This window comes from Aotus nancymaae, unplaced genomic scaffold, assembly GCF_030222135.1.
Source record: "Aotus nancymaae isolate 86718 unplaced genomic scaffold, 86718_ANA_hifiasm-v0.15.2.pri h1tg000036l, whole genome shotgun sequence".
In the NCBI taxonomy this organism is placed as follows: Eukaryota; Metazoa; Chordata; class Mammalia; order Primates; family Aotidae; genus Aotus; species Aotus nancymaae.
Window position 1 is genome coordinate 78,334,007 of NW_026988450.1, and position 13,356 is coordinate 78,347,362.

A 13,356-nucleotide genomic window follows, 5' to 3' on the forward strand; every position below is an offset into this window, starting at 1 on the left:
ATGGGTAAAGTACACACAAATGTTAATTCTCTTGACCTGTCTTCAAAACCCCAAGGCTGCTTTTCTAGCATGTAATAGTGTGTGACACAGAAAAGACACCAAATGCAATGGCTGTTGGGTGAGTGATGCAGCTGACAGGTTCCTTGTGCTCGAGGGAGCTGTTTTTTTTTTACGCTAGGTACAGAACTCAAAAGGGCGCTCTTTTACTGCACTGCCTGCAGGCTCCAATGTGGTGTTTACCCAGGCACCTGTATGAATGCACAGATGAAGTGGACAGATATTCATACGTACCCACCACTCCTGGTCCTCTTCCCCTGTGACGATAATCACTTCTCCCTCGATGAATGTGAGCTCGTCGTCGTTGTCTGCCTGGCAGTCATAAATGGTCTTCACTCGCCTCACTTTATTTTTCCCCTTAAAGAAAGAAACTGGGTTTCAATGGAAATAATGGACTGAATGGAAAAAAATAGTAGTGGTTCTTTGTAAAATGGTTGACCTTGGGTAAATAACTTAACCTCACTGAACCTTGATTTCCTCACCCTTGAAGGGTGGGGAGAAGAATGCCTGCCAAGCACCCAGCATGCTGCGTGCTCTTAAGGAACCACAGGTCCTTCCTCTTCCCCCAGCATCACGGTAGGCATAGGCTCTGCATTGGTGATTGGACATCATCAAGTTATTTTCACCAGATGGGTCCAGGGATGAAAATTCAGCCTCACCAAAAACCATGAAGCACTCTGTACCCACAACACCTAACAACATCAGCTTGCAGAATGATAGCAGAATCTAAAAATGTTTTTAGGAAACATGACGTAAAGCAAAACGTGCAGTTTCTGCATACTGAATGTGCAGCATAAACAAATTTCTCAGTCCCCTCATGCAAAACAGCAAGTCAGTACATGCTGGTTAAACACAGCAGTATCGGCCTGGGGCTAGGAGGATTCTGTGCAGTTCCTAAAACAGTTTTAATTTTTGATCAATTTTGACTTCAGTGTTTATTTGTTGGACTTCCAGTTCTTTGCAAACAGAAAAGTGAAAATAGAGGTATCACCTTCTAAATGATGGGTTTTTTGGTTTGTTTTGCACCTGGCTAATAAGCAATTTAAAAAAACAGCAAGCTGGTCTCTCTAAATGTTTTGGGTGGAATGATTCTTCCTCTGTGTTCCCTGGTTCTCCTTTAATCACTCTGATAGTCCAGCTGCTTTTTGAGTTCCCTTCCGGGCCTGTGGGCCTGTGTGGGTGGGTCAGAGAAGCCTGGGAGTACGTGAGCAACTGAGAAGGCCTGTAGTGTGTTAATTTATAACAGAGATTAAATAAGACAATAAAACTATAGAGTATGTAGCGTGAAATGACAACTTTGCATCAGTGGTGTCTGGGAGTCATGGGAGAGGTTCCTTTTGAATAGCAGAAGTATCCACCATGCACAAAATGAGTAATATTTTTTCTGAAGTATTGGTAAGATACACTTTTATTCTAACATTTTACTTATTTATTTTTTGAGATGAGGTTTCACTCTGTTGCCCAGGCTGGAGGGCAGTGGTGTGATCACAGCTCACTGCAGCCTCAACTTCCAGGGCTCAAGCAATCTTCCTGCCTCAGCCTCCCAGGTAGCTGGGATTCCAGGCATGTGCCACCATGCCTGGCTAATTAATTTTTATCTTTTATAGAGACGGGTTCTTCGTATGTTGCCTAGGCTGGTCATGCATCCTGGGCTCAAGGAATCCTCCCACTTTGGCCTCCCAAAGTGCTGAAATTACAGATGTGAGCCACTGCACCCAGCCCCATTTTAATTTTTTTGAGACAAGGTCTTGCTCTGTCACCCTGGCCGGAGTGTAGTGGTGTGATCACAGCAGCCTTGAACACCTGGCCTCAAGCGATCCACTGGTCTCTTCCCAAAATGTTGGGTACTGTAACATTTTTGTAACAGAATGTGAGGAGGGTAGAGCTGCCATATGCAATGGGAGAACTTTTGGTTTCTCTGTTGACTGTGCTCCTCCTCCTGGGGAGCTGGTGGCCTGGTGGGAGGGCAGTTATGTTCCGGATAAAAAGCATGTGACATCTTCCTGGAGCACCACGTTTCCACAAAGAATGTGAGGGATAAAATCACTTATATTAAAATAAAATTAATACAGAGTAGGAAACATTTCAGGAAAATGACAGCATATGGGATTTCTACAAAATTCTATGCTATTCTATTATATCAAGAGCTTTACCTCCAATTCCTTTAGGAAGATGCAGTGAGAAGGTCTGACTTAGCAGATACTCAGGGAGCCAGGTGCAGTGGCTCAAGCCTGTAATCCCAGAACTTTGAGAGGCCACGGTGGGAGGACTGCTTGAGCCCAGGAGTTCAAGACCAGCCTGGGCAACATGGAGAAACCCTGTCTCTACCAAAAATATAAAAAAAAGCCTGGTGTGTGATGCCCATCTGTGGTCCCAGCTATTCAGGAGGCTGAGGTAGGAGTATCACCTGAGCCCAGGAGGTTGAGGCTGCACTGAGCTGTGATTGCACCACTGCACTCCAGCCTGGGCAAGAGTGAGACCATCTCAAAAAAAAAAAAAAGACAATACCCAGACTCCTGAGAGGGAAATTGGACATGTCTCCAATTCTAGCTCCACCACGTAACCCTCAAAAAAGGAAAAGTTTCACCCTTAGTGTTCCTAGGTAACAGTGACTACTTGCTGAGTTGTCTAGGTGCCAGCCAAGTGTTGCTCATCTGTCACTGTATTTAATCACCTATGAGCTCAGATATTATATTAGCTCCTTTTTGTATGTGAAGAAACTAAGGCTCAGAGAAAGTAACTTGCCAAGGTTGTGCAGTTATGTTAGGCACTGAAGCCAGGTCTTGAAGCTTGTCTGCTGGAGCCCAAAGCCCGAGTTTGTAACCCAAAGGCTCCAATCCACCATCATGTTTCAACCAGAGCACACAAGGATCAGGTGAGCAGGCTCTCACTTTTTCTTGTGTAAGCTGGAGCACTCGCCCTCCCACCAGCTTGCAAAGCGCAGCACAGGGTTCCTAAGGGCCTGGACATTGGTCCCACCCACCGTATTGATTTTTCTGGGCAGTGGTACGGGTGTCTCTGGCAGAGTAGGCGTGAGGTCATTGGAATCTTCAGATGCTTGCTTTTGGATGGCATCTCTGGACTGCACATTTGGGGACAGATCCAATGGGTGTGACTTCGGTGTGACCTCAGAGGGTTGCTGAGCCTTGGGTGAGACATCTCCAGTCTGGGATTTTGCTAGCAGGTCTCCCAGCTGTGGTTTGGGGGGCAGGTCCTTCATCTGTGGTTTGGGAGGTAAGTCTGAGAGCTGGGGTTTGGGTGGCAGGTCCCCCAGCTGTGGTTTGGGGGGCAGTTCTCCTGGCTTAGGTGGCAAGTCTCCAACTTGGGGCTTGGGGGCCAGTTCTGTGGGCTTCGGGGGCAGGTCTCCAGGTGGTGGCTTTTGTGGCAACTCTGCCAACTGTGATGATTTCTGAAAGATTTCAGGTGGGATGTTGGCTTTGTCTAGGGAGAGATGATCTGTTTTCCTTAGTGCCACTGTGGAAGCAATCAAAGAGAGGGAGGTCATTGGTGGGAAGGGCTGCTTTCCTGTCAGTCACCTAAAAGAGGCACAATCATCATGAAGGGAACTGACCTACAGTGAGCACTTGAAATGGAAGAACTCAGGAGCCAGGCCCACCCAGGCTGCCAGTTTTTACAGAGACAAAGGTTGAAAGCCTGGAATGCATTACGATGCATGATTTCATGCTTCAATATGTAAGAAAAGAATGTCTACATTCATCCAGAATTAAAAAATAAATATAATAGAAACAGATTGCAGAGAATCAGAAAGTATAGAGTTCTTAAGCCTAACACCTGAATGTAGCCATTTGAAATTAGTTTCTATAGTTTCTTTAAAATTTTCTATGTATTATCTATAGATACAACTTTTATCTGATTTTATCTAGTATCATTTTAGCAACAGTATTTGCCATGTTACTAAAAATTATTTATTAGTGGTATATAATTCTGAATGGTGCATTCTATTCCATTCTATAGCTATATCACAATTTATTATTTCTCCCCATTTTACACGATTCATGCAGTACATAACATAAGAAGCAAAAGGCTTCTCCTCTCACTCTGTGCCCCTGTCTCTTAACCTGCTACATTTCGGATACATATGCATGTGCTATGCCTCTTAAAAACCACACAAGGGATACATAAATTGTCTGAAACTTTGTTTTTCTCCCATTTAATATGTTTAGGAGAATTCCAAATCAGTTTTTTATTCTGTTTAATGGCTGCATAGTACGCACAACTTAGGAAATGCATCAATTTGTTGCCCAGATCCCATAGCTCTTTGTACAGCTCTTGGTACTTAGAAAACTATGGATATGTCTCCAATTCTAGCTCCACCACTTAACAGTTGAGTGACCTTGGGCAAATTACACAACCTTTCTGTGCTGCAACTTAACTCATCTCTTAAAACCCTACCTCAAAGGGTTGGCATGCAGATTACATGGGTTAATATATGCAAATAATTTACTGACAGGCCCTGGCAGGCTGTAAGCATTATGTAGGAGTAGGATTACCATCACTGTTACAGTTTTTTGAGGCCCACATTCCTATTCTACTCATTTTTGTAACTGTGGATCCTAGCACAGGGGCTGAGCACATAGCATGCACTCAGGGAGGAACAGCTGACTAAGGCACACTAAGTGACTCACACTAGGAATTTGAGCTTAAAAATAAAATGTACTCAGAAAGACATTCTTAAAGTAGAAGAAGAAACAGATAAATCTCACTTTGTAAATGTCACAGACTGTACTGGGGCTGTTTCTGCACATGACCTGTCTAGCCATATCTCTAAAAAAGTCAAAATCAAGGGACACTGTTCTCAGGGGCTGGTCCCTAAGCTTCAGTTGAGGTGGCTTGGCTCTAAAAGTTAAATTACATCAATTTCGTTCCTCTCTTGGAAGCCTGAAATTGGCTAAGTAACAATCTGAGCCAGGCAGTCATGAGGGAAGAAGCAAGGGGGAATCCCTCAGACGATGGGGCTGGAAAGGTCTTGGCTGTGAGTCACACTTATGGGGCAAGAGAAACTGTAAGTGCCAGGCATCAAAAATCCTCAAAATACCCCAGCCCCTTCACCTGCAGCTCCGATTCTAGGAATTTATTCTTAAACAGTGATCGAAGTCATACACCAAGATGTCTGTGCTAAGAATGTTTGGCACAGTACTGTTTATAATGAAAAAATACCACCCATCTGAATGTAGGGGATTGTATGGACAATAAATAAAAAATAGCTGGGTGTGGTGGTACACACCTGTAGTCCTAGCTACTTGGGAGACTAAGACTGGAGGATCACTGGAGCCCACGAGTCCGAGGCTGCAGTGAACTATGATGATGCCATTGCACTCCAGCCTGGGTGACAGAGTTAGACTCTGTCTCACAACAAACAAACAAATGATGACAAAACGTAGCCAATAAAAATTATTAGCTTAAACAGAAACTTTAAAAAAGAGCAGAGAAGAAAAAGATGAAAGATGCACACTAAATCATCGGTTGTCTTGGGTGGTAACACTTCAGGTAGTTTTTCTTTCTTTTCTTTTTTTTTTTCAGACAGGGTCTCCCTTTGTTACTGAGGCTGGAGTACAGTGGTGCAATCAGGGCTTACCTCCCAGGCTCCAAGTGATCTTCCTGCCTCAGTCTCCTTAGTAGCTAGGACCACAGGCATGCACCACCGCACTCAGCTAATTTTTAATTTTTTAGTAGAGATATGCAGGGCCATCTCTGCACAGTTTCAGGTATCTTGACCCTGTGCCACATCCTCTCTGCATTCTTGGCTTTGGTGTGACAATGTGACTGCTGGCACCAGCCTGAGACCCTTGAGGGGAAGATACAAGGCTGGCCAGGGCCTTAGTGTACAGTGGCCCAGGTGACCCAACTCTGGGCAGGAGAGAGATGGGACCACAGGGAAGGGAAGGAGAGGAGGTCAGCCATCCTGAGTCCTGCTGCATGATGTAGCTTCATCTTCCTAACAGCCCCCTGACATGGATATCACCATCATCCCCATCTTCTAAGTGAAGATACTGAGGGAGGCTGTGGAGCCTCCCAAGTCACAAAGTGAGTAAGGGATGGTCGATTCCTAGCCTGAGGAGAGTTCAGACTTACAGAAAAAGGGGTACCATCCCACCCCTACTTGCTGGGCATGTGCTGTGCCCAGTACCATTTCACGCACTTGGGACACAGCAGATGGAAACGACTAGGCCCCTGCCTGCTGGGAGCTCACATTCCGCAAGAGAGACAAGTAAACATGGAGTTACCAGAGGGTGATGGCAGGTAAGCAGGGGAAGGGAGAAAAGAGTGCTGGGTGGGTGGGGAGGAGGAGAGTGACCACCAAAGAGGGTGTGGTCAGGGAAGGCCACTCTGATATGACAAGAATGTGTCAAAAATGTGCAGGAGGCTTGTGATATTTGGTGGGGGTTGGGAGAAGAACTACTGGATGGCTCAGGACAGAGGAGTTATGTGACTGAATGTGGATGGCTCTACTGTTCTGTTGAGAACAGACTGCAGGGCCAGGTTAGGAGGCTCCAGGCAGACAGAGTAGGAGGCTCCAACTGTCCACACAAGAGACAATGGTCACTTGATCCTGGTGACAACGGTGGAGATGATGATAAGTGCTTGGGTTTTAAATAGATGTGGAAGGGGGACGAAACAGTATTTGTGCAAGCACAGGATATGGTGTGTGAGAGAAACGGAAGAGTGAAGCACCTCTCTTAGGCTTTAAGGCCTGAACGCCTGGAAGAATGACACTGCATTATCAGACGGGGAGACTGAAGGAGGAACAGTCGGAGTAGAGTCGGGAGTCCGTATTCCAGTTTTAAGTTGAGAAGCCTGTGAGACATTGTGTGGGGAAAAACCTACTCCTCTAACTGTGCTTTTTCCTCCACTTTCACACCACAATGATCATCAGCACAGAAGAAAACTTCTGTGACCAAATGTGTGGGGGTCTCACCCCACCACTAAGCAGCGTACACCAGCCAGGCGTCCTCCAATCCAATTCTGACACCGTCTACCTGGAGACAGTGTTAGATCCTACAGCTTAAGGTTCAGTCCCCCAGACTGTTCCCACCTTCCTGCCCAGTTGCAAGCCCAGGCCTCTGGAATTTCTCACCAGTTGGCTTCAACTGGGGTTCCAACAACTCCCTCTGGGTTTGACTGATTTGCTAGAGTGGCTCACAGAACTCAGAAACACTTACCTATGTTTATCAGTTTACTAAGAAATGTGTGTGTATGTATGCATATATGTGTATATATATATATTTTGAGATGGGGTCTTACTATACTGTCCAGGCTTGAGTGTAGTGGGACAATCATGGCTCACTGCAGCCTCGACCTCCCAGGCTCAAGTGATCCTCCCATCTCAGATTCCCAAGCAGCTGGGACTACAGGCCTGTGCCACCATGCCCAGCTATTTTTGTTTTTATTATTATTTGTAGATAAAAGGTCTCATTATGTTGACTAGCTGGTCTCCAACTCCTGGGCTCAAGTGATCTACCCGCCTTGGCCTCCCTAAGTGCTGAGATTACAGGTGTGAGCCTTCTCAGGGTCACAGCTCCAGGCCCTAAGAAGGGTATTTTAAAGGATAAACATCCAGATGAACAGATACACAGGGCAAGGTCTGGAAGGGTCCTGAGCGCAGGAGCTTCTGAACCTGTGGAGTTGGGGGTGTCCCAGCCTCCTGGCACATGGATGAGTTCTTCACTTTCCTGTTGGCCTCCACAGGTTTAGCTTTCTAGAAGATCCCTGAAACCAGTTTCTTGGGTTTTTATGGAGGCTTCATGATGTCAGCATTCCTTCCCCCAGGGTACAGGGTAGGACTTTCTCAGGGAAGGATCTCAAACCCACAATCTGAAAGATGGAAAAGATTAAAGTCCAGCTTGGGGCACAGGAAATAGAAGGGCAGTAGAGATGTTTCCTGAGGCCTAAGATATTTAGCATTACAACAAAAGACTAACAAGGGATGTGGACATTATGAACCAGGAACTGTGGACAGACACCAATACATATTATATCGATAGCTCCAAATATATACGTATATCTTATAACACCATAGGCCACTCCTTGGTTTTCAACCACAGATCCCTTATACCAAAGCAATTATATCTATCAGAACATCTGTTGTAGCATTTATAAAACAGATATAGCAATGCCGCCAATCAAATCCACCTAATATCCGGAGAAGCAAGTGTGGGTAGGGGTATATTTAAAGAAATAACTAATTTGTTCCACGAAGTCCTACACTTTCATAATCGTGTACTAGACTCACTGTTCTTTCCCACCTTGATCTACTGCTATTGCACCTTATGATAAACTTGTGCAGAGCTATTTAGCACAGAGATCAGCTGATGGATAGTGAGATACAGTTCCTTCTTAGGCCAGTCATTTTCCACAGGTTTACATCTTGAGGGGGCTTCAACTCAACCTCCCAATACATCTGATCATCAGTATCAGTATTATTACAGGCTTATTTACATGAGGAAGCTGAACGTTACCAACGCCACCAGTATTACACTATACTGTGGTACAATCATGGTACAATTTAGCTTCATTACAGAATAGATTAGTAAGAATGACAGAGGTATTTCCTTTGCCTTTCCAATAAAATTTTCCCTTGCCCATATACCAAATGTTATTAAGGACAGGTGTTACAATGGCCATGACTCAGTCATTTCTGGATTCGAAGTTAATTAGGGGCAGAGCCAATCACCCTGTCTCATCTCACAGGCTTGTACTGAGACTGGTTTCCACTGGGTGCTATTAGCTATAGCACAGTCCATCTGCCTCCTGCAGGCAGGACATGGGTGGTGTTTATTTTACTAATTAATAAATAGAGACAGGGTCTCACTTCATTGCCCAGGCTAATCTTGAACTTCTGGACTCAGGTGATCTTCCTGCTTCAGCCTCCCAAACTCCTAGGATTATAGGCTTGAGCCACAATATCTGGCCTATTTCATTCATTCATTCGTTCGTTCATCCATCCATTCATCATTTGAGAGGTGTTTAGAATAGTCCCCATACCTACCAACTGCACTGTAGAATATGTTATACTTAGCCCTATTCTAGAGGCAAGGGCAGTCATAGTAAATGCACGCCCATAGTTCATGCCTTACAATGATGAAAACTGCAAGTGCCCTCAGAGAACTTCTAAGTTCAGAGGGCTCTAAGAGTCCCGCAGGTGTGCCCCTGAGCCTCAGCAGCCAAGCCTGAGGGCCACTGCCCCACGGCCACTTCGGTCCTTTTGGGTTTGGGTACAGGCCATTTCCCAAAGCTGTGTCTTAGCATTCTTCAGCACTGTTTCTTGAGTCTGCCTGGCTCACTCTGCCAAAGCCTCCTTATCTTTTCAGGCTGACTCCTATCTTTTTGCTTTCCTCCTGAAAGAGAACTCCCTCTAATCTGCATTTTCCTCTGAATTCTGCTCCTTATTAAAAGCAAACTCAGCTTATCCCAGGATACCCACACCTGTACCTATCTTCTGTAAGGCCCTTTCCTGTGTCGTGGGTCAGTGTCGTTTAATTCAACATGCATGTTGCTGCACTGTATACGAACGTCCTGAGTATAGTTAGGATACATGTTTTGCACCCAGAAATGCTGGGTGCCCCATACTAGAGTCAGATGAGTAGGCCTCCCACAGTGTTCCTTGTCAAACATGGCTCACTACTACCTCAACCTTTTGGACTCAAAAGATCCTCCCACCTCAGCTTCCCATGTAGGTGGGACCACAGGTGCATACCACCACACTCTGCTATTTTTTCAAATTTCTGTAGAGACAAGGTTTCACCATGTTGCCCAGGCTGGTCTCGAACTTCTAGACTCAGGTGATCCTCCAGCTTGGGCCTCCGAAAATGCCTGGATTACAGGTGTGAGCCACCGTGCCCAGCCCCACAGTTTTAATCCCATGAAGAACCCACTGTTTCCCCCTATTCTGCTTACTAGCTTTCCATTCACAAAAGGAAGGGTGGTAAGAGTGTACATAGCACACTGCGGCATGTTTGTCCTTTATGCCCAAAGATCTTTCCGAGCATCTGATCATCAAGGTTTATATTAATAGTTACATAAAAATCAGTCTGCTGGGAGCCATATTACCACATATTTGGTATCAGTGAAGCAGGATTTGTTGGAACGGCTCTGACTCACAGAAACGTGGTTTAAGAAGAGAAAGGATAAAAGGGTGAGGGATCAGGAATCTTTGATTCCTATGTGGCCATGTGGTTACCCAGGGTATGAAGCCACAGCTGTGCTGAGATCAGTTACTAAAGGCAAAAGTTACCAGTGGAATTCAGAGATGGATCTGACTCCCCAGGAATTAGTGCACTGGATGCATAAATAAGTAAATGTAAACTAAGAAAAAAGTAAAATATTTAATCCTTTAGTTATTGTTGTCTATAATAGCTAAAATAAAAGAGGGTGCTGGGTCAGGACTTGAGGCTGGACTAAGCTCAAATGTGGGCCTGCCTGAGCTCAAGCCACTAGCCTTAAAGTTACCCACAAAGGAGAAAATTATGCAGGAACAACAGAAAGTACCTCTGAGACTTGTGGTTACCAAGAAGGTAGTCAGTATGAAGGAGGGGCAAAACCAAGTAACCAGGGAAACTAGAGGGTACAGTGTGAAGGAACAGTTTCATTCTGTAGATCAGTATCATCAGCTTCCTGAGGAACCTTTACTAAAACGGATTATGAGAGTCACTAATTTAGGGGCAGTATCTTTGGTTTTAAATGCCAGAGAGTGGAAGTACATGTTTGGATTGATGGGACCCACAGTTCACTATTGAACAACTGCAGATGGGTATGTATGATCCAGACACACAGGAGGCTATTCTTGAGGTAACTGCCAGCCTGGTGGAACAGATAAAGCCACTGTAAGGTCTGCTTACCCTGAGAAGGGGCACTGTCTAATTCCACCTATAAAAGCCAAGTGGGACACCCCAGATGCAGCAGCTGATATGCTCTGTATGCATATGGGACTGGTTTTATGATGACGGGGCTATTCACATGCTGAATATGCCTGCTACCCAGGTCATGGCAAATGCTGTGGTTCAGAGGGCCAGAGGGCCCCTTCTACATGGGCACCCCATGTGATATTATTCCTACAGAACTGAACTTGAGCTCAGTTGGAGAAGCTTTATCAAATTTACGGCCTCAGCTTCCCTTCATGAGTCTTACAGATGCTAATAAAAATATTAGGTTAACTAACAAGAGAACAGGGAAAGGCAAAAGGGAGAGCTAAAGGACACCTTCCAAGAAGGTGGAAATTTTTTTTTTTTCACAATTGTTTCAGTTGATAGAAGGTGGAAATTTTTAGATGGTTATTAACAAATAAGGTGAAGAAAGAAAACACTTATGGGATAAAACTAAGAAGAAAAAGAAAGGAGAGAGTCATGGGATTCATCCCAGCAGGGTGGAAATCTTTAGATGGTTATTAAGAAATGGAATGAATAAAATGGAAATTGATACAGTTAAAACAAAGGTCTTTGTTTTTTGAGGCAGGGTCTCGCTCTGTCACCCAGGCTGGAGGGCAGTGGCGTGATCTCGGTTCACTACAACCTCTGCCTCATGCTCATGTAATCCTCCCACTTCAGCCTCCTGAGCAGCTGGACTATGGCATGAGCCACCACACCTGGCTAATATTTTGTATTTTATGAAGAGACAGGTTTTTGCCACGCTGCCCAGGCTGGCCTCAAACTCCTGAGCTCAAACAATCAGCCTGCCTTGGCCTCCCAAAGTGCTGGGATTACAGGCATAAGCCACCACAAAGCAAAGGTCTTTTTGCTGTTGTTAAAAAATCACGTGTAATCTGTGAGTAGGGGCCATGCTAATCTTCTCTGTATGGTTCCAATTTTAGTATATGTGTTGCTGAAGTGAGCACAACAAAGGTCTTAATACATGATTGAAAGGTGGGTAGACCAAAGGGAGCCCCTCTGCTCTCCCAATGTCAAAGGGGCCTAACCAGTTTACTGTATTTCTCCCAGTTTGAAGAAATTTTAAAAGTTGGAAGGTAGAGATGATAATGAACCGTATGATCTGAAATTGCCTGGGGCAAAAGTGGGGCAGACTAATGAAAATAAAGATTAACAAAAGGTCCAGGGTCCTTTGGTTCAACCCTTGCCTGCAGACCCAAAGCTTCTTGCACAAGAGAGAGTAAAATGGTCTGAGGTGAAGAAGTTCCTGAAACCAGAATATAAAAATGTAAGGGTTGATAGGATGAAGAAAGTTGATATATTTGAACACACTTCATGTGAAGTGACTGCATCTCTTTTATCTGACTGTATCATGGTAATGAACACAGTAGCACACTGGAGAATGTTTCCCCTGTCTGGTACTATAAAATAGATGGCATGTACATCTGCTCTCCAAGCACTATTAATTGGCTGTGCCCAGCAACAACTACTGGGACTTTGGAATAGAGAATTTCCACTTAAGGGGCATTTACTACCTTGCTATGAAATGTTAATTGAAGTTATTGTTATGACACCTGAAATACTCATGCTGTCTCAGGTGATGTCTGAGAACATTCTAATGGGGATGGCAGTACCCAGAAGAGTTCCACAATAAATGGAAACGGTTTATAGAGTATCATGCTACCTGAGGAATGCAAGGAGGAGGCACTCTTGAGCAGAGTTTCTTTCTTCCCCAAATCTCAGAAAAAAAAACAACTTACTTTTTCTCCCCTATCTGATGCAGTGATTCTAGGACCAGAGTTGCAACTACAAGTGTTGGGACAGCAAAGATGATTTTTGTTTTTTAGATATGGGATGTCACTGTATTGCCCAGGTTGGTCTCTAACTCCTGACTTCAATCCATCCTCTCACCCTCCCACAGAGCTTGGATTACTGGTATGAGCCACTGAGCCCAACTTTTAAAAAATATTTAGCAGGAATGCTAAGTAAAAAACTGTAACCATGTTATTAAACCTTATGTTAAAATTAATGAGTGCATGTGGGTGAGATGTGCCTTCACCACTTCTAGCAAAATTGGGGCTATCAGTGAATATGGCTGGTGGTAAAAATTGCTCATTAGTTCTGCACCTATGTAACCTCACCCTATCTGAATGGCAGTGGACTGAGAAGGAACTACTTGCTAGACTTGTATTGCTGCCTGTAATCTAGACCAGCACAGTGGCAATTCTAACGTCCCTTCAAAAGAGTTTGGAGATTAATGGAGAGATGGAGAAATAGTAGCTGAGAGTAAACAAATAAGTGGGTTATTAATTTAGGAAAATTCAATGTTACATTAACAACTCAAAAGAGTCTCAGGGCAAGAGATAACATTGCCTCTTAGCTCAGTGATTCGCTTGAGAGGATGAAGCTGTGTATTTCC

General features: G+C 44.5%; 1 protein-coding gene and 1 non-coding gene across 4 annotated transcripts in view; both read right to left on the reverse strand.

Annotated features, from left to right (window-relative positions):
• ASAP1 (ArfGAP with SH3 domain, ankyrin repeat and PH domain 1) overlaps positions 1 to 13,356 on the reverse strand; it is a 366,160-nt gene that overhangs the window by 5,004 nt on the left and 347,800 nt on the right. For all 3 annotated transcript variants that reach the window (XM_064384600.1, XM_064384599.1, XM_064384601.1), the window contains 2 exons: positions 3,041 to 3,531; positions 292 to 414 (listed from right to left, as the gene is read on the reverse strand). In XM_064384600.1, the coding sequence (XP_064240670.1) occupies positions 292 to 414; positions 3,041 to 3,531 (614 nt within the window). The remainder of the gene's footprint in view (positions 1 to 291; positions 415 to 3,040; positions 3,532 to 13,356) is intronic.
• On the reverse strand, positions 11,797 to 11,905 carry LOC135278138 (U6 spliceosomal RNA). The gene has a single exon (XR_010345695.1). It is a non-coding gene; the product is annotated as a U6 spliceosomal RNA (small nuclear RNA).